Source organism: Sceloporus occidentalis, unplaced genomic scaffold (genome assembly GCF_023333645.1).
Source record: "Sceloporus occidentalis isolate IW3139 unplaced genomic scaffold, rSceOcc1.0.p SCAF_39, whole genome shotgun sequence".
NCBI lineage: Eukaryota > Metazoa > Chordata > Lepidosauria > Squamata > Phrynosomatidae > Sceloporus > Sceloporus occidentalis.
In genome coordinates, this window is record NW_028317019.1 from 3,170,447 (window position 1) to 3,197,927 (window position 27,481).

A 27,481-nucleotide genomic window follows, 5' to 3' on the forward strand; every position below is an offset into this window, starting at 1 on the left:
CTTTTTTTATATATAATTATTATTTATTTATTAAAATTAAAACAATACAAAATATATAAACATACAAACAACATTCACACCTATCCATTTATACCTTTACATAGATCATATTACATAATAATGATACTCATTATAAAATTGTGCTATATATTTGTAAAAACTCCCCATTCCATCTATCTATCAACTTATCTATCTAACCCTAAAATTTACTTAATTCTTCTTCACTTCTTCTTAACTACACTAATCTAAATATTTCTCTCCTTCTTCCCTAACCCATAGATTCTTCTTCTCTTCATTATGGTCCCAATTTCTTACTCTAAGCACTCTCTAAACTAAAATTCTAGGCTTCCAAATTGTACTTTTCGTATCTTCCACTCTTCTTCAAAATCTCATTCTCTCTTCATTCTTCCATGCTAATTGGCTTCCTTCTTACCAGTATGTACTACCTTGATTAATTTACTTTCTTAAAATTTAACAGAAAGGAAATATGGGTTCTATATTACCAAATCAAGGTATATTAATAACTGCTACATTCCCCAAATTCTCTTTCAAAAATTTGATACCCACACTCCATTCTTCCGTTAATTTCCCCTTATTTTCATTCCTCAATGTCTGAGTTAATTTGTCCATTTCTATTCCATCAAACAATTTTATCATCCAGTCCTCCTTTGTTGGAATATCACTACATTTCCATTTTTGAGCATAACATATCCGGGCAAGAGAGACCATATAAAAAACATTTTTTCCATATTTAGAGGGAATTTCATCTCCAAATATACCCAAAAGATAAAATTCGGGTTTTAAATGTAAATTGATATTTAAAATTTCGCTGATGCAATCCTTAATCATTGCCCAAATTTTTTTAGCCCAATCACACGTCCACCACCAATATTCTTTTTACATTTCCAGCATCTGTTGCTATTGTTTTTATAGATGTTTACTAGTTTGTCTGGTAAGAGATACCTTTGATAAAACATTTTGTAAAAATTCTCCCTCGAGTTTTGAGAAGCTGTATATCTAAATCCATTTTTCCAAAATCTTTCCCATTGTGAAAATAATATAGGGTGGCCAACTCTCCTTGCCCATTTAATCATCTGGTGTTTTACCACCTCCTCTTCTGTGTCATACTGTAATAGTGTTTTATAGATTTTGCTAATTAATTTATTTTCTTCAAGGGCCAAAATCTTTCCTAAATGAGGGTCATCCTCCTTTCTTACAAAACCATATGTTTTCTCATCTAACCTAAATCGTTCATAGATCTGTCTGTATGCGAACCATGTTCCTTTCCATCCTTCTTCCAGTAGTTTTTCTCTTGTTTTAATTACCCAATTTCCTTTCTGAAATTCCAACAAATCATTATAATTATGCCATTTTGAGTCTTTGGCCATTTCCTTTCTAAAGAAGGCTTCATGAGGGGAGACCCATCCGTTCAATTTAGGTAGGATTCTATCTTTGTAACGGTTCCAAATTTTTAACAGGGGTTTCCTAATACAATGATCCATAAAATTTTTATTTTGTTGGGATTTGCCAAGTAAGCATGCCAACCAAATTTCAACCCATCCCCTTCCAATTCCAGAAGTCTTTCATCCTCTAGAATTACCCAATCCTTAACCCACAACAACATGAAAGCAAGCAGTGAACATATTCTCCTAATATGGCAGAGACAGTCCTGGTTAACCCTCTGTCACCCCACTTTTTCAGGGGCTTTCAAAAATGTCCCGGTTGCTCTCTCCTCCTCCCACTTTCCCCCTTCTCAGCTCACTTCAATTCCTGAGTGCCATTGAGTTTGCACCCCATCAACTCAAAAGTGGGGAGAGGAGAGGAAAGAAGGAAGAGGGGTATTGTCCTTCCCAGGAGGCTGAAGCAAAAGCAAACTGCTGTGCCCTTCCCCGTTTGTGTGACCTTCCTCATAAACAACTTTGGCCATCTTCACTGCCTTCTGGATTGCTTGTCCACATGTGTCTTGCTTTTCCCATCTGTGCAATGTTGGAGGATATGGGGGAACATCTCTGGATCTAAATATGGGGTAGCCCCAGTGGCCCTCAATCCCAGTGTGCTCCACAAAACTGTTATTAAAAATGATGTTTGCCTCTGAAATGTGGCAAGAAATGCACTATAATTCTTTGGTGGCTAAATGTTCTGTATGTGTTGGGATAGTGAGTATCCTAATACATCTTCAATATCCCAGCAATGGCCTAAATTATATTGTTTATGATATTAGAATCATAGAATCATGGAGTTGGAAGAGACCACAAGGGCCATCCAGTCCAACCCCCTGCCATGCAGGAACTCTCAAAGCATCCCTGACAGATGGCCATCCAGCCTCATCTTAAAGACCTCCAAGGAAGGAGACGCCACTGCATTCCGAGGAAGGAGTGTGTTCCACTGTCAAACAGCTCTTACTGTCAGGACGTTCCTCCTAATGTTCAGGTGGAATCTCTTTTCCTGCAGTTTGCATCCATTGTTCCATGTTCTAGTCTCTGGAGCAGCAGAACACAAGCTTGTTCCCTCCTCAATATGACATCCATTCAAGTATTTAAACAGGGCTATCATATCACCTCTTAACCTTGCCTTCTCCAGGCTAAACATGTCCAGCTCCCTAAGTATATTATATTGAAAGGATTCGAGACAAACTAGATTTAAAGGCAGCAGGTTTTTGCTTGCTAACATAATTTAAAGTTTATTTCCTGCACTGAATTCTGAAGTGATGAAATAATATTTGGATGCATTATGTGATTTCCTCCCCTTTTCCTTAGTCACTCTCTGGATGAAGGCTGTTTTCTGTTGCAGGTGACCTTTGCGGATGTGGCAGTATATTTCACTGAGGATGAATGGAATCTGTTGACGAAGAAGCAGAGACTTATGTACAATTGTGTAATGATGGAGAATTATGAGAATGTGGCTTCTGTGGGTAAGGAACCTGAATCCATTCATCTTTCTATGAAGATTGAGGTCCCTTTTATGCTAAATTATCCTGGTGTTATGATTCCACTAGAATTATAGAATCATTTCCAAACACCATCCATCCTCTGTTTAAAGACCTCCAAGGAAGAGGACTCCACAAAACTAAGGGAGTTGCACTGTCAAAGAGGTCTTACTGTCGCTCCTCAAAGGGCTTGATGGTTTCAAGATCCTTCACCACTTTGGCTGCCTTCCTCTGGGCATGTTCCAACTTGACAACATCCTTTTTAAATTGTGGGGCCCTGAACTGGACACAGGATTATTCTGACTAAAGCAGAATAAAGTAGCACTATTACATCCCTTGATCTAGAAACTTTGCTTGTATTGATGCAACCTAGAATGACATTGGCTTTTTTAGCTATATACTGTATTGGTTGTGAGTCATCTCCTGGTGCCACACAACATGAAGCATCCTCTGCGGTTAGCTTGCATCATGCCATGTGCTCTGACTCAACACTCTATGGCAGTCTCACAGGAAATGATGCTACTTTTCAATCAAAGTATTTTTACACAAATTTAATGGAATATTTTTCAACTGCCTGATTATCTGCTTCCACTGGATTTCCTCATGAAAGTTCCCCTACAATCTCTTCTTTGCTAGCTCCTATGAGTAAGGATACAATCGTTATATGGATTTGGGGGCATCCAGAACAGTGTCATGCTTGAGTCACTCACACCAACTTTATTAATTTAACCTGAAATAGGGAGGCGTGAATGTAGGGCTAAATCTTGGGGTAACACCTTCTTCTCTTAACACTGAGATTCAGTCTTGTCTGTCATTGTCCTTGTTTACAGAAGAACTTGTCAGTCATGAGAGAGTCCACACAGGAAAGAAGTCACATAAATGTCAGCATTGTGGAAAAAAATTTGCGTACAAGTCAGTCCTTGTCAAGCATCAGAGAGTCCACACAGGAGAGAAGCCATACAAATGCCAGCATTGTGGTAAATGTTGTTCTCAGAAGGCACACCTAGTGATACATCAGAGATCTCACACAGGAGCAAAGCCATACAAATGCCAGCATTGTGTGAAATGTTTTTCTCAGAAGGCACACCTAGTGATACATCAGAGAGTCCACACTGGAGAGAAGCCATACAAATGCCAGCATTGTGGGAAATGTTTTTCTTTGAAGTCATACCTAGTGATACATCAGAGAGTCCACACTGGAGAGAAGCCATACAAATGCCAGCATTGTGGGAAATGTTTTTCATCAAAGTCAAACCTAGTGACACATCAGAGAATCCACACAGGAGAGAAGCCACACAAATGCCAGCATTGTGGGAAATGTTTTTCATCAAAGTCAAACCTAGTGACACATCAGAGAATCCACACAGGAGAGAAGCCACACAAATGCCAGCATTGTGGGAAATGTTTTTCTGGGAAGTCAAACCTAGTGACACATTTGAGAATTCACACAGGAGATAAGCCATTCAAATGCCAGCATTGTGGGAAATGTTTTTGTTGGAAGTCAGACCTAGTGAAACATTTGAGAGTCCACACAGGAGAGAAGCCATACAAATGCCAGCGTTGTGGGAAATGCTTTTCTTCGAAGTCAGACCTAGTGAAACATCAGAGAGTCCACACAGGAGAGAAGCCATACAAATGCCAGCATTGTGGGAAATGTTTTTCATCAAAGTCATACCTAGAGATACATCAGAGAGGCCACACAGGAGAGAAGCCAAACAAATCCCAGAAGTGAACTAACATAATTTTTTCAAGAATTAATATAGAAAATATATTTTCAATCCAGCAGTGAAAAGGCCCTTATGCTTTTGTTTGTAAGGGTTGTCTATCCATATGTCTGTGGTTTGTCTGTGGATAAGTCTGTTTATGTTTTAAAGTTATATTTTGTTAAGTTTAGGTTTTCATTGCTGTTAGTATAGATCATAGTTTATAAATTTGACTAGAGATTGTAGTATAGGTTAGCGAAATAGAGGGGTGGGATTTGTTGCAGCTGGCTCAAATAGTTATGGGAATGATATTAACAGAAAGGGGGTTAGTTTCTGGGGGTGGCAAAGGGGGTCTTGTTACCCGTAGGGCATAGACTGTAGGAATTGGAGGTGGGGGCTAGGTTGGGAAGAGGGTGGTGTTTTAGGTTTGGGGTTTTAATGTATAGTTTGGCTTGGAGTGGGCAGTTCTGGCTTAAACACTGAATTCCTTCTATGTGTTCTCAATAAAGTTCTTTGCTATTTCAACACAATGGACTCTTTAATGCACAGAAGTTCTGCATTTGCACAAAATTGACACTTTCTTCTGTCCTCAGTCCTCACCTCCATTCCCAGCCATAAGAACAGCAGAGGCAAACACATACACACACACACACACACATATACATATACTGAGAGAGAAAGAGCTATATGTACAAAGCAGAGTCTTCCCAGCCTTTCTCTCCTGAGTCCAGTTCTGCAGCTTGGGCTCCATTCCGGAAGGAAGGAAGGAAGGAAGGAAGGAAGGAAGGAAGGAAGGAAGGGCGTACTCCTTCCCTTCTTCCAGAGGCCGACATTATTATAGAGGCTATAGGTGAGGTGTCGAGTAACTCAGTGAATAAGATCATACTGGATCAATTTGAATCTGTGAGTACTGAGGACATGGAGAAGCTCCTTGGAAGTGTGAAGAAGACAACTTGCCCTCTCAACCCTTGCCCTTCATGGCTAGTGTTCCAAGGAGGAGATGGACTTAGGACTCACCTGAGATGTATCATAGATGCATCTCTTAGGGAGGGCTATTTTCCATCTTGCTTAAAAGAAGCAGTGCTTCAGCGTCTTCTGAAAAAGCCCTCCCTAGATCCCTTGGACATGAACAATTACAGATCCGTCTCCCATCTTCCATTTCTAAGCAAGGTGATTGAGAAGGAAGTTGCTCTTCAACTCCACGCATTCTTGGAAGAATCAGATTATCTAGACCCATTTCAAACTGGCTTCAAGACGGGAATATGGAGTTGAGAATGCTATAGTCGCCTTAGTAGATAATCTTTACTTGAGCACCGACAGATGAAGTGTGATCCTGTTGAAGCTTTTGGATCTCTCAGTGGCTTTCAATACCATCGACCATGGTATCGTTCTGGAAAGCCTGAGGGAATTGGTGAATGGGGGCAATGCATTGCAATGGGTCCGGTCCTATCTCTCAAGCAGATTCCAGACAGAGATGCTTGGGGACAGTTGTTCCTTTAAAAGGGAGTTTAAATTTGGCGTTCCTCAGGGCATCATCCTGTCACTAATGCTGTTTAACATGAAACCACTGGGAGAGATCATCTGGAGACATGGAGTGCTATCAGTACGCTGATGACACCCAACTATATCTCTTCATGCGCCAGACTTCTGCATCAACTAAGGAAGGCATCTCCCCTCTGAATGAATGTCTTGGGGCAGTAATGTGCTGGATGAGGAGAAACAGATTACAACTGAATCCAGATAAGACCAAGGTACTTGATGGAGATCCTAATCCAGGTATGGAGGTTTGTCAACCGTTCCTGGATGGGGTCACACTTCCCCTAAAGGACTGTGTTTGCAGTTTTGGGGGTGCTCCTGAATCCGTTGCTCCAGATGTGAGTTCAGATAGATGTGATGGCCAGGAGTGCCTGTTATCAGCTTTGGTTGATATGCCAACTGCGCTCCTTCCTGGAACCTGTAGCCCCGAAAACTATCATGCATGCTCTGGTAACCTCACATCTTGACTTCTGTAATGCGCTCTACCTAAGCTACCCTTGTACCAAGTCTGGAAAATTCATCTAATCCAAAATATGGCTGTCAGAGTGGCCACTGGAAGATCTAGAGGTGACCATATCACACCTATATTAAAATCTCTTAATTGGCTGCCTATTAATTTCAGGGCACAGTACAAGGTCTTGGTTATAACCTTACTTACAGGATCGCCTTCTCCCATACAATCCGCCCCACACATTGAGGTCCTCTGGTAAAAACCTTGCTACCATTACCTTCTTCTGAGACTGAGAAAGTGTAACTTGCCCAAGGGCAGCCAGTGAGTTTCTTTCTTTTCTTTTTTTTATAATTTTATTGGTAGAATGAAATTAATACATGTTATTATAATAAATTGATAAAAATATTGATTAAATTCACCTTACAATAATATATAAAAAAGACTTTTACCTTATATTCCCCATACATATAATATATCCCTTTATATTCGATTCTTTACTACTTTATCTAACTTTACTTCATATTTCTTTTCATCATATATGTTTCATAATTCCCCCTTCCCCCAAGTGCTCCCCATCCCCTGAGCCTAATATCTTCTTATTACTCTATCTCCAGAATTGTGACTCTTCCTCTGGTGGTAAAACACCTCCTTCTTTTCCTAAAACTTTTTGTACAAATGTTTCCCATATTGCTTCGAAATCATTTCTCTTGATTATTCCTCTTCTAAACTTAATTTCACTAGTTAACTTATCATTAATTGCTATTTGCCAAATCTCTCTATACCAATCTTGCATTTGTAAATCTCCCTGGTCTTTCCACTTTTTTGCTATCATTAATCTCGCCGCTGTTAATAAATTTGTAATTAGATCCTTTATAACTTGGGTGCAGTTAATTTTATCATATAAAGATAATAACGCTATCTTTGGACTAAATTCTAAATCAATTTTTGTTATTTCTTTTATCTCCTCAAATACCATTTGCCAACATTTCCTTACGGTTCTGCAACCCCACCACATATGCCTATAAGTGCCTATCTCTTGACTCCCTCTCCAACATAACCTTGAATAATTCTTATTTATATGACTTAACCTTACAGACATTAAATACCATTTCCAAATTATTTTGTAGTAGTTCTCTTTTATTCGTATAGAATAAAATTTTAAATGGCGTTGATTCCAAATTTTCCCCCATTCGTGGTCATTTATTTTTTGTACTAAATCATCCTCCCATGTTGTCTTTAGATAATCTTCTTTCTCATTATATTTTAATGATAATTTATATATTTCACTTGTGACCCCTTTCAAAGTTTCATTTGCCTCTATACTTTCTCTTTGCCTAATCAACTGTTCAAATTTTGTGTATTCTCTAATCTCTCCTATATTTTTCTCATACTTCTTTATCCATTGTTCCAACTGAATACAATTATACCAAGTTAATTTTGATCCTTGCAATTTCTCCTTTATTTTCCCTTTCTCCCTCATAGTCTTCATCCATTCTTTTATCCTATATATTTCTTGACCTTTTACTAATTTCCCTACTTCTTCCTTTAAATTTACTGGAAAATTTTTTAGCATTATAACTGGTGTTAAAGGTGAAATAGCTGGCATTAGTTTTTCTTTATTTTTTTCCAAATTTCTAATATATTCTTTAAAAAGGGGTTTTCTATTTCCTTCATTTCTTTCATAGTAAGTTCTTTAAAAAATATATTTTCCAATTTTTCCTCTATTCCTGTTGTTTCCATCTCTAACCAATCTAATTCCCCTTTCTCTATGATTCCATCTATAATATATCTTATTTGGTTTGCATTATAGTACAATTTTAAATTTGGGAGACCCAAACCTCCTTCTTTTTGGGGTTTATACCAATATCTTTTATTAATCCTTGCTTTTTTATTCCCATTACAATAGTTATTCACTAATACTTGCCAATTTTTAATTTCAACCTCTGATATTTGTATTGGCAACATCCTAAACAAAAAATTAATCTTAGGCAGAATTTTCATTTTTATTAATGCGATTCTACCGAACCATGATAATTTTATATTTTTATATTCTTCTAATTTCCTTTTAATTTCTATTCTTAATTTTTTATAGTTCTGATCCTCTAATTTGTGTAGATTTTTTGTAATTTTTATTCCTAAATATTTAATTGTATCTTTTACCTTTATATCTATCTTTCCATCCTTTACAAATTCCTGTTCTTCCGTTTTTGGATAATTGAACAACATTAGCTCTGATTTATTCCAATTGACTCTTAGTCCTGTCATTTGTCCAAACTCCTTTAAATGGTTTTTCACATTGTTCATTTTTTCCAAGGGGTCTCTAATTGTTAATACAGTATCATCTGCAAATAAACTTATCTTATTCAATTTTGTCATCCCAATTCCTTCCAAATTTTTATCCTCCCTAATAATATTTGCTAATATTTCAATAATTATTGCAAATAAAACCGGGGAAAGAGGGCATCCTTGCCTTGTTCCTCTAGAAATTGAAATTTGTTCTGTTATTCCATCATTTATTGTTACTACTGCTGTATTATTTAAATATAACTGATCTATCAATCCTCTAAACTTTTCTCCCATACCTAATTTCTTTAACGTTATTTTTAATGCTGGCAATTCCACACAATCAAAAGCTTTATAAATATCTAATGCCATTATTCCTGCTTTCTGCTTTCTTTTCTCTATTATATTTATTTTATTCAGTACTCTTCCTATTAAATTTGACATTTGTCTTCCTTGCACAAATCCACATTGATCATTTTGAATATATTTATATATAAACTTATTCATTCTTTTTGCCATTATGGCTGTTAATATTTTAGCATCCTGATTGATAAGGGATATAGGTCTGTATGAGCCTGGATCTGACAAATCTTTATCCGGTTTTGGAATCAATATTATCATTGAGTGGTCCCATGATGGTGGGATCCTTTCTCCATTTAAAATTTTATTGTATAACACTTCTAATTTAGGTATTAAAACCTTTTTAAAAGTTTTATAATATTCTGGTCCTAATCCATCCATTCCTGGTGATTTCCCTCCTTTTAATTTATCTATCACTTCTTCAATTTCTTTTTTCGAAACTGGTTGTTCCATTATTTCTTTATCCTCTTCTTCTATCTTTGTTCTCCAATTTTTCTCTACATATTCCTCAATTTTGTCAATTGAACTATCCCCTGCTGTATATAAATCTTTGTAGTATTCTTCAAATATCTTTATCTTTTCTTTCATCAGCATACATTTTTTCCCTGTTTTGTCCTTTATAACCCCTATCAGATTTTTCTCTTTCTTTTTTTGTGTTAATCTTGCTAACATTTTTGAATTTTTGTTACTATATTCAAAAAACTCCCTCCGTAAATATATCAAATTTTTCTGGATCTGATCTATTTCTATCTTCTCTAATTCCTTTCTTTTCGCTTGCAGTTTTATATATATATATATTTACTTCTATTCTTTATATAATCGTTATTTAATTTTTCAATTTCCGTTTCCAATTTGATTTTTCTCTCTTCCTTTTGTCTCCTTACCTTGCATGTTTCCCTAATACAAATCCCTCTTGCCACTGCTTTCATAGTATCCCATAATAAAGCTTGAGAAATCTCTTTGTTATTAATATCCCATATAACCTGCCATTCTTCCTCTATTTTATTCACTATTTCTTTATTATTAAGTATGCTAGTGTCTAACCTCCATCTTTTTGCTTCTCTATAATCTTTTTTAATTATGAAATCCATGTTTGCTATTCCATGATCTGTAACTTTTATTCCTTCTATTTCACTATTTAATACCCTTGACATCATATTTTTGGATACAAAAATGAAATCTATTCTAGAATAATTTTTATGAACCGCTGAATAGTAAGCATAGTTCTTTTCATCTCCTGTAATCAATCTCCATACATCTTTTAATTCTTTCCTATTCATTATCTTGTTCAAAGGTGTAATCTTATTAAGTCTGTCCCTTATTGTTGGGTCTGATTTATCTTTAACCTTATCCATGACCATATTGAAATCTCCTGCCATAATTGTGTAATCTCCCTGCATATCCTCCATTTCCTTAAATACTTTTTCATAAAATTCCATTTGATTTTCATTTGGAGCATACACATTTACCAACAAGGATTTTTCTCCCCCCATCGTTCCTTGCACCAATACAAATCTTCCTTTTTCATCTGACTTAACTTTTAGTATATCAAACCCACATTTCTTAGATATTAAGGTTGCTACTCCTCTTGCTTTAGAAGTACCATATGCTTTTTCATATGTGGCAACCCAGTTCATCTTCAATTCCGACGATCCTGATTTCGCTTGGTGCGTTTCCTGAATAAAAAAAATATCCGCTTTCTGTTTTTTCATTAATGATTCAATCCTTTTCCTTTTAATTACAGACTCCAGACTATTTAATTACAGACTATTTCCAAAGCAGAACCTTTCTTTCCTGCCTTTCCTGGGCTCCATTGCGGCCTCTTCAAAATCTCCTCAAAAGAAGGAAGGAAGGAAGGAAGGAAGGAAGGAAGGAAGGAAAGGGGGCTGCTGAACCCCTGGCGAACTCCTTTCCTTCCCTCAAAAGCCGACAGTGGAATAAAGAGCAGCAGCAGGAATGATTTGATAAATAAGCAAGGCAATATGATTAAATTAAAAAGTTAGAAGAAATAAGAGAAGAAGGTAAACAATGCAATTGGTTTATTTTCAGGCAAATAAGAGAGAGATTTTTGTTGGATATGAAAACATACAGAAATACTAGGAAATGTGCTTTCTATCGGGAAAGGTTCACTTGTGGGGAGAGTGTATAAAATCCTGTTAAAACATGAGATGGAATCTGAAGTGGTTAAAGAAAACATGGTTCAATGGCCAAGAAAACAGGACACAATATTGAGATGGAAGAATGGGAGTTAACTTGGAAAAGGAGGATAAAATACATAGCTTCCCAAGCCCTAAGGGAAAACTACTACAAAATATTTTTTTCAATGGTATTTGAAACATGAAAATATACCTAATGACATAACGTTGGTTTTAATTGTGACTGTCCAAGGCATTGAATTTATTGGGGGGAAGAGAGTTCAGTAAAAGTTTAGGGTGGATTTGATGTTCCCCTGCCCTGACCTCTATTCCTTTAAGGATAAATTCTCAGTGGGGAGGAATAACTAACTCTCTTTCCAAGACAGCCAGATGCAAACCTGCTGCCCAACTCTAAAACACCATGGAAAGTGCATAGGCTTCTTCTGTACCTTGTCAGTTAGCTCCAGGTCGTCCTCTGATTCTATGAGATCCATGTTCCTGTAGCCATGCCAGTAAGATCCCAGCGGCAAATGTGAGTCATCCTCCAATCCGCATTCAACATCCAAATGGGCTGCTTTGACTCCGTCAGTCAGAGAAAACCTGTCCATTTGAGCAAAGAGTAGAAAGATGAGCTGGTGCCCCTTTTCCATATTGCGGCTTGTCTCCTAAGGCCAAGAACCTCTTGCATAAAAGTGTCCCAGACTCACTTGGCTCCCTTCCTCTGGGTGAGAAAGAATTGTCTGGTTCAGGATCGCCGTCTCTTCTTCATTTCGCATGATGCCTTTGTCATTCATCTTAAGGCCAGACAATTTTGTGGAGGGACTTTTCTTCTTTCAAAGTCCTTTGTCTGGAAAAGATATTTGTTGGAAAAGTATGAGAACAGTCTAACAAATAAATACAATTTTACCTGAGCAAATTAAGTGAAACTCAGAAGAAGCATCATAGGATATATCAGGCAGAACTCTCTTCATCATGTAAACCTTTAACAGGTTCTCTAGTGGTCAAGTTGAAGGCAGTTCTTCATTGGTCTGTGTTTAAATGAGGTTTGTCATAGGCCACCTCCACCATAAAACTGTGGATGAAAAAGCCCACCAGCCTCTATGCCTAGAAAAGAAATTGAGGGCACCTTCCTGGTAGGATTTTTCTTGAACTGCCTCCCAAATAATATGTCTTCTGTGAAAGATTACAAGCCTTGTGTTTCTTAAGGAGCAAATCTGTGTCTAAGCATGGCCAAGGAAGAGGTCCATACATTTCTAAAAGAGGTTGAGAAAGTGGAAGGAGACACAGTTTTCTCCTTCTCTCTTCTTGCTTGATCTTGGGGTCATTTAGTGGAGATGGGAAATTCAGGACAGACAACAGCAAAACAAAAACCACATTTCACACAGTTCATGTAAACTTTGCCAGACTGGGTCTTCCATATTATTGGGGCATTGAATTTCCTCCAGGTTTTCATCCATGGGGCTGGAGCCCATTTCCAAAATAGAGTCAGCCCCAGAGAGAGCTCAGAGTGAAACACAGAGCAGATTCACCAACCCACTAACATGGAAGTCTCCATTCACTACTATCTATGTGATATAACTCCAAGCCATTGTCCTCCAATGTCCTCTTTCCCTCCCAGTTAACATTTGTAGATTATCCCTTGAAGACCTTGGAGAACGAACTTCCAATCGAAGGACGAGCAATATCCTTATTTTACTAGTATGTGTTCTTTTTTAAACAACGCTTTTGTTCATTCTATATTTTGTAGCCTAAGCCACCTTGAGACCAATCCATGGGAGAAAGGTGGGATGAAATGTAATAGATAACACAACCATACAGTTCAAGGAATGTACAATAGGAATGAATGAATAAGAAGGATGCTTTCAGGTGAGATTCTTCTACTCTATCCAAAGTTCATTTAATACACAGAAAAGAATCTACAATGTCATCTCCTTCTATCTCCTTTGAAGGCTGACTGATGCATTTCTGCATCATTATATACAACAGTGAAGACTCCACTCTTATGCCCTCTAACTATGGCTGAATATAATAATAATAATAATAATAATAATAATAATAATAATAATTTGGATCCTGCCTTTTCCTGAAAGAATCAAGGCAGGTTACAAGAAAAAGTAATAAAATACAATATGGGTAAAATATACATTTAAAATAATAGCCAAACCCTAACCCTGCCTTCCGCACCCCAGTCCCAATTATAAAGTAAATTATGGTCTTGAACAGACATGCCAAAATAAAGCTGCTTCGTGTCACTTTGGAGGTATGCTGTTCAGAGACACATGCATCTTAAGAAGCCAGAAGCTGCACCAAAGCTGCACTCCAGTCCTTAGACTACAGCATTGCTTTGGCATGGCTTCTGGCCTCTTCGGACACATGCACCATTTAAATGGCATATTTCCAAAGTGACCCGAAGGAGCTTTATTTTGACCTGTCTCTATTGGCTCTAAGTAAGATAGATTACAAAAGGAAAAATGGGCTAAAATTAGGGTGGAGAGGCTGAGAGGAGAAAGTCTATCTTTGCAAGGTAGCCGGGGTATCGGTATCAATAACAGTGTCAGTGACAGTGAAAAGCCCTAATCTGGAAAGGCCTGCCGAAAGAGATCCATCTTAACAGCCTTTTTAAAGGATTCTAAGGTGGTGATGTGACTCATCTCTTCCGGAAGGTCATTCCAAAGCCTAGGAGAGGCAGAAGAAAAGGTCCTCTGGGTTGCTGTAGCCAATCTAGTCTTCTTAGGCTTTAGGAGACTTTTTCCAGTGTAGGGAGGATTGTGTGGAAGAAGGCTCTCCTGAAAGTAGTCTGGACCCAAGCCATGTAAGGCTTTAAGATTACAACCAACACCTTGTATCTTGCTCAGACACTAATGGGCAGTCAGTGGAGGGATTTAAGAACCGGTGTAATGTGGGCAGTTCTAGAAACTACAAATTCCATGATTTCACAAGATGTTGCTATAATAATTAAACTGGAACCAGTGTTGCATGCAATGTAGCTTTCTAGAGCACTTGTCCCTATTCTATAGGAAGGGCAATGGGTCCTTACCCACGGAGGACACATTTTCATAGGTTTCCATCATCACCTCGTTGTACAGAAATTCCTGCTTTGGACTCCAGAGTGGCCAATCCTCCTCTGTGAAGAACACTGCCGCATCTCAAAAGGTGATCTGCAATAGAAAATAGCCTTTGCTGAAAGAGAGAGGATTGTAAATAACACCCCCATTGCATCCTAGTCAGTCAAATTCCCAATGGCTCCACCACAAAAAAGGAGGTCTGGACACTTAACTGTCTGGAGATCTTCTTTCCTCCAGTTTCTTCCACAAAGGAGGAATTGGGGGTGTTTTTCTTTTCTCCCTTCCTTTGGAAGCATCTTGGTTCTTTCCACACCTGCAGAAAATACAAAGTGTTTTTATGTGCACACATTTATGCACATTTCACAGACCACGGAAAGTACAATTCAACAGCGCTAAGGGCAAATCAAACTTGAATCTTCCCTAAATTCAAAATAAATCCTTTGGAAAGCAGGATATAAATTAGTGATGATATTATTATTATTATTATTATTATTATTATTATTATTACTATTATTAGTCTCACCTCCAAACCCTCAGAGAAAGAATATTGTCAATGCTGGAAGACTAAGACAGTTCACTGGGCCTTTCGGGGCGTAGAGACCAGCATCCTTAGCCGGCATGAGGTCGAAGATGGCGTCTGCACAGCGCACTCCCTGACTCTTCCCACATGCCGGTGTGACCCTGCACACTTCACCACATCGCAGGTGACGGCACGGCTTTCCTCTAGCACTACATCCAGATGACGCAGTGCCAAAGGAGTGCAGAAAAGCCACACCGTTGGCAGATATGGCACTTTTTCCCTGGAACAGAAAGGAGCTCCTTTTTGCACCATGGAAAGGCCACATCAGGGCCACAGCGTAGCCTTATCATAGTTCAAAAAGGAGCTGCATAAAGCAGCATGTTTGCCATGGTCCTGATCTGGCGCTAAAAGGGGCGGCCTGTACATCCCCTTAATTTCCAGAAAATGGGGCTAGGATTGGAGTCCTAGGGTTGGCCCCAGCCTTCATCACTCCCAAAGATGTCAAGAGGAGGAGGGCTGGGTGGGACTCATGTGTCTGATTGATTTTAATGGGTCTATTCTTTTCTTCCAATAATCTACATGAAATCATAATGTATAGCTAGACAAGAATAACAATAACAACAACCCAGTAACAACAACTATAGCAATTGCAATATTTAAATGTATATATTTAATGTTCCCCATTGCCTTCCCCTAAGGCTGAGAGAGTGTAACTTGTCCAGTCACCCAGTGAGTTTCTATGTTGGAGCTGGGATTCAAACCCTGATCTCCAGAGTCATAGTGCCACTATGCTCAGACCACTAGGCCACACTGGCTCCTACAACATGGACATCATTTCACTGGGCCATTGTATGTCATGGACTTGGCCCAGCTTCCTCATCCACAGAGGTCATTTTATAAGCCCCTTCTCCTCCTCCATTTCCAGGCCCAGGTCCTTCTGCATACCCTCCAACTCTCCCAGTTTGTCAGGGACCCTCCCCTGGTTCACCCTCTGCCCTCCCACCTTTTCAGCTGCTCTTCAAAGTCCACAGTTTCCTCCTCCTGCTGCCATTTCTCCCCTTCTCTTGAGCTCACTGCCATTGCTGCAAACTGAGTCCAAAGGGCAAAAGGAGTCTGCCCTCCATGAATACGGCCAAGGAGAAAGGAGAAGAGGGGACTTCCCAGAGGCTCAGGCAAAAGCAAACAGCTGCAGCCTCTCCTAGTTTGCCTCTCCTTCCTCAGAAAGAACCTTGCAGTCTTGATCATATTCTGAGGTTGTTTGGTCCCAGCCTCCCTTTGATTCTCTTGGATCCCTCTCCAAAATCTCAGGGTCCCACAGAGACTCCCAAGAGAAGAGAGGAGGCCTGGCAGCCGGAGAAGAGGGGAAGAGGAGGAGGGCTTCCTTGCTTCCAGCCCCCAAAGCTGCCTCCCTACAGAAGACCCTCCAGACCCCCATCCTTGGCTCCAAAATGGGGCTTTTCCGCCTCAGCCATCCTTCTCTCAGAGGAACCAAATTTGCCCCCCATCGCCATCTTGAGGCACCCATCTTCCCTTTCCTGCCAAGGAAACCCAGAAGGAGCCCTTCTTCTTCCTAAGCAGCCAACGGTCAAAGCCACCAGCCTTCTAGAACCCTATTCAGGCTCCAAGCCGACCGCCAGCCTTTCCCAGAATTCCACGCTCTCCCTCCTCCCAGCGGAGGAGACCGGGAGACGGAGCAATGGGTGCAAACGCCAGGAAAAGAGAGTTTGTTCTCTTAAACTTGTAATTCCAGTTGTGTCCCTTTATCAGGGAGAATGGGATGATATTATTATTATTATTATTATTATTATTATTATTATTACCAACAACAATAATTATGGTAATTAGCTTCTTGTTCCCAAAACCACAGAGCCTTGTGAAATCTCAAAGACTGTGTTTATCACACGGAGGTTTTTGCAGCTCTATGCAGCTCAGATCCAAAGCCACTGCGGGTCCAACGATGCGAATTCAGGCGACAACGTTTTGTGTTATCACACGTGATTCCTTTCTTCTTCTTTTTAAACAAAGTTTATTGAGTTTGAAATAAAACATACATACATACATCTTCCTAAAAACCACCGACAGTTACATTGACAAGGTATATGATATATCAATATTTGTATGTAGCCTTTTATCCTCAGAGGTTCAACAGTCATTTCTTTGCTTCTCCCATCTCAGACCTTCTTCAGATCAGCTCCCCACTCCTTTTATCTTTCTTACCTCACTCATCCAACTAATCACACTTTCCGTGTCTCATCCTCCTCGTTCATACATACTCTAACCTTCTTCACATACTTAATCTTCCCTCTTCTCTTTACGAATCTGCCTCTGAATCTACATCTTCTACACACCTTGCTAATCTATCAACTACTTCTTCTAACGTTCTCATCTTCTGCACTAAAAGACTTCCGCCTCCATTGATTTATAAAGCTTAGTCCTCTCTTGCAATCCACTTCTCTTCTGTCGGTTCAGTTGTCCATTTGAAGTATAAGTTCTAGAAGATGGTCTGTTTACTAATATGAAATGATACAAATGGATAAACTCTCCTGTAGGATTAAAGAAGGCTCCTGGGAGACTGTTTCTAAGGACTGGTGCAAAGTCTTAGACCACATTAAGAAGAAATGGGGTGATATAATTATATGCTATTATCAGCTAGATCTTGAGATAATATGTTAGAGGTTAAAGAGATCATTACTTTTCTCTCTCTGAAAGCATGCTGGAAGAAATCTATTGGTTTACTTTGTTGTTGGAACGGTTTACCCTTTACTATAATTCTCAATTTGGTGAAAATAGTCATTCTTCAAGACTGGGCCGCTCTTTCGATCTCCATTTCTTTGCCTACAGGATCCTGGAGATAGAAACCATATACATTAAGGTTTTCTCATGTTTCTTATCCAGATTATCTTCAAACATCCCTAATAACAGCTTCAGGGGTTAATGGAAGTAGGAACCTATAGCTTTGTTACATTTCCAGCATATATTATTTGTATTTTTATGTATTTTAGCCAGTTTTGCTGGTGCTAGATGCCATCTGAAATAAATCTTGTACCAATCTTCCCCAATGTTTTGGGCCGCTGTTAATTTAATGCTTTGATTCCATGCTTTTCCCCATTGATTTAAATTGATAGTGTGACCACAATCTTTGGCCCAGTTTAGCATTGATTCCTTGATTATTTCTTGCTCTGAGTCCCAGCTTAGCAACTCCTTTTATATTTTACCCATCAGACCTTTTTGATATCCTTTGATCAATAAAAGCTTTTCTAGCTCTGAACTATCATCTTTTTTCTCCCATGATTTTACGTCTTGCTGCGTTTTGGAGTAAATTTATTGATATTCAAACCAATTCAGATTAAAACCTTGTAAGTTTAAATCTTTTTGTGTTTTAATTTCTATTTCTTCACCCTGAAACGCTAAGAGATCATCATAAATAATCCAATTCCCTTCTCTCTCCTTTTTCGTTCTGTAAATGGCTTCTAAAGGTGAGGCCCATTTTGGGAATCCCATAACTATCCGACCTTTATACTTGTTCCAAATCCTAAACAACGCATGTCTAATACAAGGATTGTTAATCGAGGGATCTGCTTTTTCTTTGTCATATAAGAGAAAAGCATACCTTCCAAATTTAAGGCCTTCTCCTTCCAATTCTCATGATTCTTTATCCTGCAAATTAATCCAGTTTTTAATTAGCCTCATCATATAATTTAATATTTGGAACCATTAACCCTCCTCTTTCCTTTGCGTCTTGTAAGACCTTTAGTTTTACTCCAGGGTTTTCCCTCCCAAATGAAGTGTGTTAAATCCCTTTCCCAATTCTTAAGCATTTTCTCTGGGATTATAATAGGGAGAGTTTGAAATAAAAAGAAGGTTTTAGGTAATATGTTCATTTTAATGGCAGCTATCTTACCTAAGAAGGATAAGTGCAGTTTATTCCAATTATTAATTTCATTTTTAATTGTTTTTCCACAGAGAGCCATAGTTATTCCCGAAGAGGTCGTTTGTTTTATTTGAAATCATTAATCCTAAATATCTAATTTCCCCTTTAACTTCAATTCCAGTGCATTCGGTTAATTTGGACATTTGTTCTTTATTCATATTTTTCGTTAAAATAGCGGATTTTGGTAAATTCACTCTGAAACCACTAAAGTCTCCAATGTTTTTAAGAGCCTTGATAAGCTTATCTGCATTATCTAAGGGCTCCTCTAGATCTATAAACAAATCATCCGCATAGGCTTTTATTTCATATGTATGTTTGTTAATTGTTACTCCCTTCAAATCAATATCCAATTTTACCTTCCTAATTAAGATCTCAATCACAACTAAGAAGAGAAGGGGAGATAAGGGGCATCCTTGACGCGTTCCCTTTTTAATTGGAAAGGAGGGGTTTTCTCTCCGTTTCTTAAAATATTAGCCTTTTGATCCGAATACAATCTCTCTATCCGTCTACGAAAACTATCTCCTATATTCATCGCCTCTAAGATTTTAAAGATTGTGTTCCAATTTACAGAATCGAATGCTTTTTGTAGGTCTAAAAGAAATAAACCTGGCTGCTTGCCATTATGTCTATGATAGTCCTCCAAAATATTCAAGGCATGCTGTGTGTCCTCTTTTAGTTGTCTTCCAGGGAGAAAACCTTTCTGATCCACATCAATAATTTGACTTAAGATCTTTTTAAATCTTTTAGCCAAAATTGCTGTGTATATTTTGTAGTCGGAGTTTAATAACGAGAGAGGCCTATAATTAGCGGGATCATCGTCTGCTTTGCTTTCTTTCACAATTAAGGTAATAGTCGCTTCTTTCCATGTATCTGGTATTTTGCCAGTAAGAGCTTCTTTGGAAACTTGGTCTAAGGGGTGGCATAACTCTTCTTTAAATGCTTTATACAAATCTAAGGGAAAGCCATCTGGGGTTTTATGGGCTTTCCCTTCCTCTATTGCTTCCCAAATTTCATCCATAGATATATCTGGCTCTAAGAAATTTCTTTGCCCTTCGTCTAGTTTCACTCTTTCTTCTATGTTACGCCAATCGAGTAAGTTTTCCACCTTGAGATTTTCACTTCCGTATAAGTTTTTGAAGTATTCAAAGAAGGTCTGTTTAATATCCTCTTCTCTTGATAATATTTTCCCATCTTTCTTGATGTTTAAAATTTGGTTTCTATTTCTCTTCTCTTTTAATTTAAGGGCTAACCATCTCCCTACTTTCTTGGCATGATCGAAATAGTCTAATTGGGGGCTCCTTCTGTGGGGCTTCCGCAGTGATTCCAAAGCGACCCCTCATTTTGGCGAAATCGCTAACAAGTGAATGCACAGAAATGGCTTCCAAGCTCACTCCGATTCCACTCCGAATTGGTCTGGTGTGGAATGCAGCTTTCCTTCTGCTCTGTTTCACCACCGCAACCCCCCCGGTTGCAAATTTCCCATGATGCAGCGCTGCAATTCCCCCCATTTCCTTCCGGTGGTCCTTTCGCTTTCAGAGCAACTGGGGGGGGGGGGGAAATAGGCAGCCAATGGGAGCGGAGGAAGGTCCAGGTAAAAAGAAGGAGGCCACGCCCCCTCAGGAATGGGGAGCCAATGGGAAAATCCCCATAGACTTTGGTTTTATCAATAAAGAACATTCCTAATACAACGGCGTCCTCTTATGGATACTCAGGGCACTGCAGCCTCTTTGGCTTCTCACCAACCTCTATCCTGGACCACCATCTGGTGACCACTCTTAGCAATTCACTAATAGCAGTTAACCAAATTAAACGGTATATAAACCAGAAATATGAAACAAGCTAGACAAGGAAACTATTCCATGGATTTGTAATTGGTTGACTGGCCGAACCAAAAGGGTACTCAACAATGACACCTTAACATCCTGGAGAGAAGTGACCAATGGGGTGTCCAGTGGGGTTCTGTTCAACATCCTTATCAATGACTTGGATGACAGAATTGGAGGCATAATTATCAAATGTGCAGATGAGACCAAACTAGGAGGAATAGCTAACACCCAAGAGGACAGGATCAAAATTCAAAAATGACCTGAATAGACTAGAAAGCTGGGCCAAAGCTAACAAAATGAAATTCAATATGGAGAAATGTAAGGTACTGCATTAAGGGAGGAAAAATGAAATGCACAGATATAGACTTATGGGGGACACCTGGATGAATGAAACTTTGTGTGAAAGGGATCCGGGAGTTCCAGGTAGACCACAAGTTGAACATGAGTCAACAGTGCCATGTGGCAGCTAACAAGGACAATGCGATTTTAGGCTGCATCAACAGAAGTACAGTGTCTAGATCAAGGGAAGTAATAGTGCCACTCTATTCTGCTTTGGTCATCTGGAATATTGTGGGCACCACAATTCAAAAAGGACGGTGAGAAACTGGAGCACGTCCAAAGGAGGGCGACTAAAATGGTGAAGAGTTTGGAAACCAATGATCACAATGAGACAGTCTCATTGCTTCAGGCAAGGAGCCTCAGCTGCCCTCGGTTCGTCTCTGACATCTTCCTCCACCGCATTTTTAACTTCGACGCCATCCACTTCATAAGGCCCTTTAATTCCTTTATGTCTTCCTCCATTCGATAAACGTCTACCTGGGGTTCTTCTGTCCTGGGGCGGCTATCAAGGGACTCCCCCACTGCCAGGTTCCAGGCTGTCACTCTGCCCTCTGACGGCCTTCCTTTCCCCAGTCTGGGGCCGGAAACCCAAATCCTCCAGTGGTGGCCTGGATGGTGTGAGCTTCAGGAGGTTTCCCAGTCTTGGGCTTGGCTCCTAGTTCCTCTGAAGAAGGCACCTGCTCCTCCACCACCGGGATCTCCAGAACCACTGGGTTCCCCAAGGACTCTTTTTGTTCCTGGGTCTCCATTGGAGTTAAAACTGTGAGACTTTGCAATCGGTGAGATCTGGAGTCAGTCCTGTGCTCAAAAAATAAAACCCATTTGAAACAAAAGAAGCTTTATTGATGAATCCAGGCAGAAACATCCATTAACACCTTTTTGCAAAGTCTGAAGTCCAAAGGACCTTGCTCAACCCCTCCCTAAGCCAGCCCCCAATTCCCAAGCTAAAGCAACACAAGCGGAGGTTGCATAGATACCAAGGTTGTGTATACTTCCCGTTCCCTTCTCCCAGACAGCCTCACCTTGAAGAGCGGTGTTCCCAAGCCAGCTTCCCTCCTCCTTGATAACCAGTCTCCAGCTGCAACCCCATCGATCTCTCCAAACGCCCTCCTTCATCTAAAAGCCACTCGATCTGTCCTTCTAATTTCCCACTACATGCTTTCTATAACCCATCACTCTACACTACCTACTATGAACTACAACTGTAACTCCTCTTTAATAACGAAATCCTAATATTTTTACTCTTTATGACAGAACCCTTATACTGTATACTGTTTCTGACACACAATGGACCAGTCCCAATCCTTCAGGTATACATCACCAGTCTGAAGTGACAATTCTCCCATCTCAGTCTTTCAGGCAAGGAGCATCAGCGTGAAGTCATAATGAGCCTGAGTTCAAATTGGGCCAGTCTGAATCCTTCAGGTGAAGTCACAATAGTACCATCTCAATTCTTCAGGCAAGGAACCTCAGGCTGAGATCACAATGGTTCAGTTTCAATCCTTCAGGAAAGAAGCATCAGCATGAGGTTGCAATGGGCCAGTCTCAATCCTTCAGATAAAGAGCACCACCCTGAAGTCACAATTGTACCATCTCAATCCTTCATCCAAGGAGCATCAGACTGAAGTCACCATGGGACAGTCTCAATGTTTCAGGCAAGAAGCATCAGCCTGAGGTCGCAATGGGCCAGTCTCATTCAGGGAAGGAGCACCAGCCTGAAATCATAATATGTCACGAATACTTTTATTCATGCATTTATTCATTTGGGATTCTAGGTTTACGTTTAGATTAGAGTTAAGATAGATGGGATTTATGGTGGGTTAAAATAATATGTTTTAATATGTGCATTAATAGAAGATACAGCGCGCCCGCGCCATATGCGGGTGTGCTTGACGCGGCTTGAGCATACGCTATCAAGCCGCGGGGCGCGCGCAGGGCAAAAGGGGTGGCACGTCCCATTCAATTGCATGGGCGCACGCGCCTGTTGCACCCCGCGCGCCACCGCGCCACCATGCACGAGCCCCATTGTTTACAATGGGGCTTGAGTATAGGCAGAATTTGTCTTACGCGGAGGGATCCGGAACGGATCCCCGCGTAAGGCGAGGGCCCACTGTACTAGAAAAAGGTAGAGAGATCATGGCTAAAGAATGTGATTGTTTGCTAGGATTGGAATGTGTGGGAATCATCCTTCTAACAGAGGCTTGAGTTTAAAAGACTGGTCTCTGTAAAAGGAGGGGGAACATAGAGAGTTATTGGTATTGTTATATTGTATTGTGTTGTTATGTGTTTATGCTTACTATATTTTTATATGGTATCATATTAGATTAGGATTGATGGGGTTTCATTATATATATATATATATATATATATATATATATAGTTAAGCCATAATGTTAATTAAAACTGTTGTGGGGCTGAGTTCTGTGGTCCAAGGCCAGAGGTGCAGTGGTTGGGATAAGGAACATGAGAGCTTAATAGTTTTTAGAAACGCTGCCACAATCCCAGATGGGAGGACACTGCACAGGGAAATGCTATCCAATTAATTAGCTTTATTGGTTAATGGGGTGGCGTTAATTTATGGTTATAAAAGTGATATAACTATACTTTCTTTCATTCCTGACAAAAAGTCACTTCTATTGCATGTATCTTCTTCTTCAATAAAAGCTCTTCCTTTTTCAAAGTAGTGCCTTTTGTGTTGCAAGAGGGGCTGCAATTAGGACCCTGACAGATATCTCTCTCCCCTTCCATTCACCCTGCTATCCCAAAAGAGCTGCAGAGCATACCAAACCAACTACAGAACCTTTCCCTGCTCTTGTTTAATGCCAGGTCAGTCAAAAATAAAACGCACATAGTCCATGATCTCCTACTGGATGAAGAGGCTGACCTGGCTTGTTTCACGGAGACCTGGCTGGGTGAAGATAGCTCAGCCACCTGGGCTCAGGCCTTACCAGCCGGGTTCTCCATCAGTGAGCAGGTAAAGGGAGTGACTTTGGTCCATGAAGACAATCTTGCTTTGGCCAGGATACCTATCCGTAAGATGGACCACATCGAATTTATTTACCTCAGCTTAAAGACTAGGGAAAGTCTAGGGATTGTGTTGGTTTACCATCCATCCCATTCCTTAACAGACTCTCTAGCGGAGCTGACACAACTGGTCTTTGAGCTGCTGCTGGATTCACCTAGGCTTTTAGTCCTGGGCGACCTCAACATCCCCCTCGATGCCCCTCCTCAGCATGCGCAGGGATTGCCAGGGCCTAGATGCTGCTGCTTATTCCACTGGGGGCCTTTGCGGGAAAGGAAGGTATGCTCTGGGGGTTCAGTAGCCTCCCCTTCCTTCCTTCCTTCCTTTGAGGAGACTGCAATGGAGCCCAAGGTGCAGAGCTGGACTCAGGAGAGAAAGGCAGGAAAGGAAGGCTCTAGTTTGGAAATATAGCTCTCTGTATCCTGTATGTTTGTGTGTTTCTGTGCGTGTTTGCCTCTGCTTTTCTTATGGCTAGGAATGGAGCTGAGGACTGAGGAGAGAAGAAAGGGTCAGTTTTGTGCAAATGCAGAACTTCTGTGCATCAAAGAGTCCAATGTGTTGAAATAGCAAAGAACTTTATTGAGAACACATAGAAATTCAGTGTTTAAGCAAGAACTGCCCACTCCAATCCAAACAATACATTAAAACCCCAAAACCTAAAACTCCTCCCTCTTCCAAACCTAGCCCCCACCTCCAATTCTCACAGGTAACAAGCCCCCCTTTGCCATTCCCAGAAACTAACCCTTTCTGTTAATACCTGCCCCCAACTTTCTTCAGCCAACACCCCACACATTGCAAAAGCTATCATTCCCATAACTATTCTAGACATCTATAACAAATCCCAGCCCCCGAACTACCGAACCTATACTACGACCCACAATCTCCAGCCAAATTTACAACCCAAAGTAATTATGTATACTATTAGCTATTAAAACCTTAAAATAACAAAATACAACTTTAAAACACAAACAGACATATCGACACACAAAGCTTACAAACAAAACCACAAGGGCCTTTTCTTAGCACCACTGGGTTGAAAATATATTTTTTGTATTCATTATTGACAAAAATAATGTTAATTCATTACTGGGATTTGTTTGGCTTCTCTCCTGTGTGGCCTCTCTGATGTTTCAGTAGGTCTGACTTCCAAGAAAAACATTTCCCACAATGCTGGCATTTGTATGGCTTCTCTCCTGTGTGGACTCTCTGATGCTTGACAAGGACTGACTTGTAGGCAAATTTTCCCCCACAATGCTGACATTTATGTGACTTCTTTCCTGTGTGGACTCTCCCATGACTGACAAGTTCTTCTGTAAACAAGGACAATGACAGACAAGACAATCTCAGCATTAAGAGAAGAAGATGTTACCCCACGATTTAGCCCCACGTTCACCCCTCCCTATTTCAGATTAGATTAATAAAGTTGGTGTGAGAGACCTGAGCATGACCCTGTTCTGGATGCCCCCAAATCTATATAATGTTTGTATTCTTACTCATAGGATCTAGCAAAGAAGAGACTGAGGGAACTTTGATGAGGGAATCATTGGAAGCAGATAGTCAAAGGACTGCTGAAAAACATATTCCATTAAACATGGTTTGCAGTAAACTCCTGCGGCTGTGAGAGGGTCTCTCTGGTCCTTTTTCCAGGCAAAGCATTTTTCAAGGCAAAGCATTCTCTGAAGATGCCAGCCACAGATGCTGGCGAAACGTCAGAAAGAAACTCTGCCAGAACATGGCCACAGAGCCCCCTGAAAACCCCACAAAAAACTGTGTATGCCGGCCATGAAAGCCTTCGACTTTACATATCATAAAAACATCACAAAGTATAAACATTCCAGTTACAGTAATCGCAGGGCAGTTATGCTGTTATGACTGGAAGTAAACATATATGCAATTATAATTATATATACACACTGATGTTGAACAGAACGTGGGCGGTGTATACATGTGCAGGTGCGTCCATGTGCATGCTTATGTACCCGCATATTTCTCCATGCGTTTGCTTAAGTTTAAATTGTACGCAAGTAGAAGAGTATATATAAATGTGTGTGTGTGTGTGTGTGTGTGTATACGTGTGTGTGTGTGTGTGTGTGTATATAATCCAACATATATGTGTACATGTGCTTGCATCTCTCTCTCTCTCTCTCTCTCTGTGCGTATATATATATATATGTGTGTGTGTGTGTGTGTGTGTGTGTGTGTGTTTAAATACGTGCGCATACACATGCACATGTTCAGACAGGTATCTATGGATATGTATAGGTGTATCTATGGATGTTGTATGCAAGATCTATAGACTTGAAACATTATATGGGCATGGACAGGGGGAGCGTGTCCCTGTTAGTGCTCTTGGACATCTCAGCGGCCTTCGATACCATCGACCATGGTATCCTTCTGGGACGCCTGAGGGAGTTGGGAATTGGTGGCACTGCTTTGCAGTGGTTCCGTTCCTACCTCTCGGGTAGGTCCCAGATGGTGGAGCTGGGGGACTGTCGCTCCGATAGGAGGGCCCTGGCATCTGGTGTCCCTCAGGGAGCGATTCTGTCCCCTATGCTATTCAACATTTACATGAAGCCGCTGGGAGAGATCATCCGGAGACATGGGGCGCGGTGTTATCAGTACGCTGATGACACCCAGATAATTTTCTCTATGTCTCCGACTGATGCAGTAACTAAGGATGGCATCTCTCCTCTAGATGCCTGCTTGGCGTCGGTAATGGGCCGGATGAGGGAGAACAAACTCAGTGTGAATCCAGGGAAAACGGAAGTACTGGTGATAAGTTCCCCGGTTTCTGGTGGTGAGATCTGTCACCCGGCCCTGAACGGGGTCACGCTCCCCCTGAAGGACTCGGTGCGCAGCTTGGGAGTACTCCTTGATTCGTCGCTCCAGCTGACTTCTCAGGTGGGTGCGACGGTCAGGAGTGCCTGTTATCAGCTTCAGCTGATACGCCAGCTGCGTCCCTACCTGGACCGAAAGGACCTAGAGTCTGTTGTACATGCTTTGGTAACCTCTCGATTGGATTTCTGCAATGCGCTCTTCATGGGGCAACCCTTGTACCAAACTCGGAAGCTGCAATTGGTGCAGAACATGGCAGCCAGATTGGTCGCTGGTAGCTCCAGGTCGGACCATATAAGACCTATTTTAAAAGACCTTCACTGGCTGCCTATTCGCTTCCGAGCTCAATACAAGGTGTTGGTTTTGACCTATAAAGCCCTAAATGGCTTGGGCCCAGGGTACTTGGAGGACCGTCTCTCCCCATATAATCCACCCCGCACACTCAGAACATCCGGGACTAAATTGTTGGAGGTCCCTAGGTCTAACCTTACCCGGACCTCACAGAGGGCTTTTACTACTGCTGCCCCTTTACTTTGGAATAAGCTCCCT

At 40.4% G+C, this 27,481-nt stretch overlaps 1 protein-coding gene across 1 annotated transcript; it reads left to right on the forward strand.

The window, feature by feature from the left end:
* Window positions 1-1,654: 1,654 nt before the first annotated feature.
* Window positions 1,655-4,858, forward strand: LOC149290419 (uncharacterized). Its single transcript, XM_089489326.1, has 2 exons — window positions 1,655-1,672; window positions 3,666-4,858. Exons 1-2 carry the CDS (start codon window positions 1,655-1,657, stop codon window positions 4,656-4,658), a joined length of 1,011 nt encoding a protein of 336 aa, XP_089345452.1. The 3' UTR covers window positions 4,659-4,858.
* The last annotated feature ends 22,623 nt before the right edge of the window (window positions 4,859-27,481 follow it).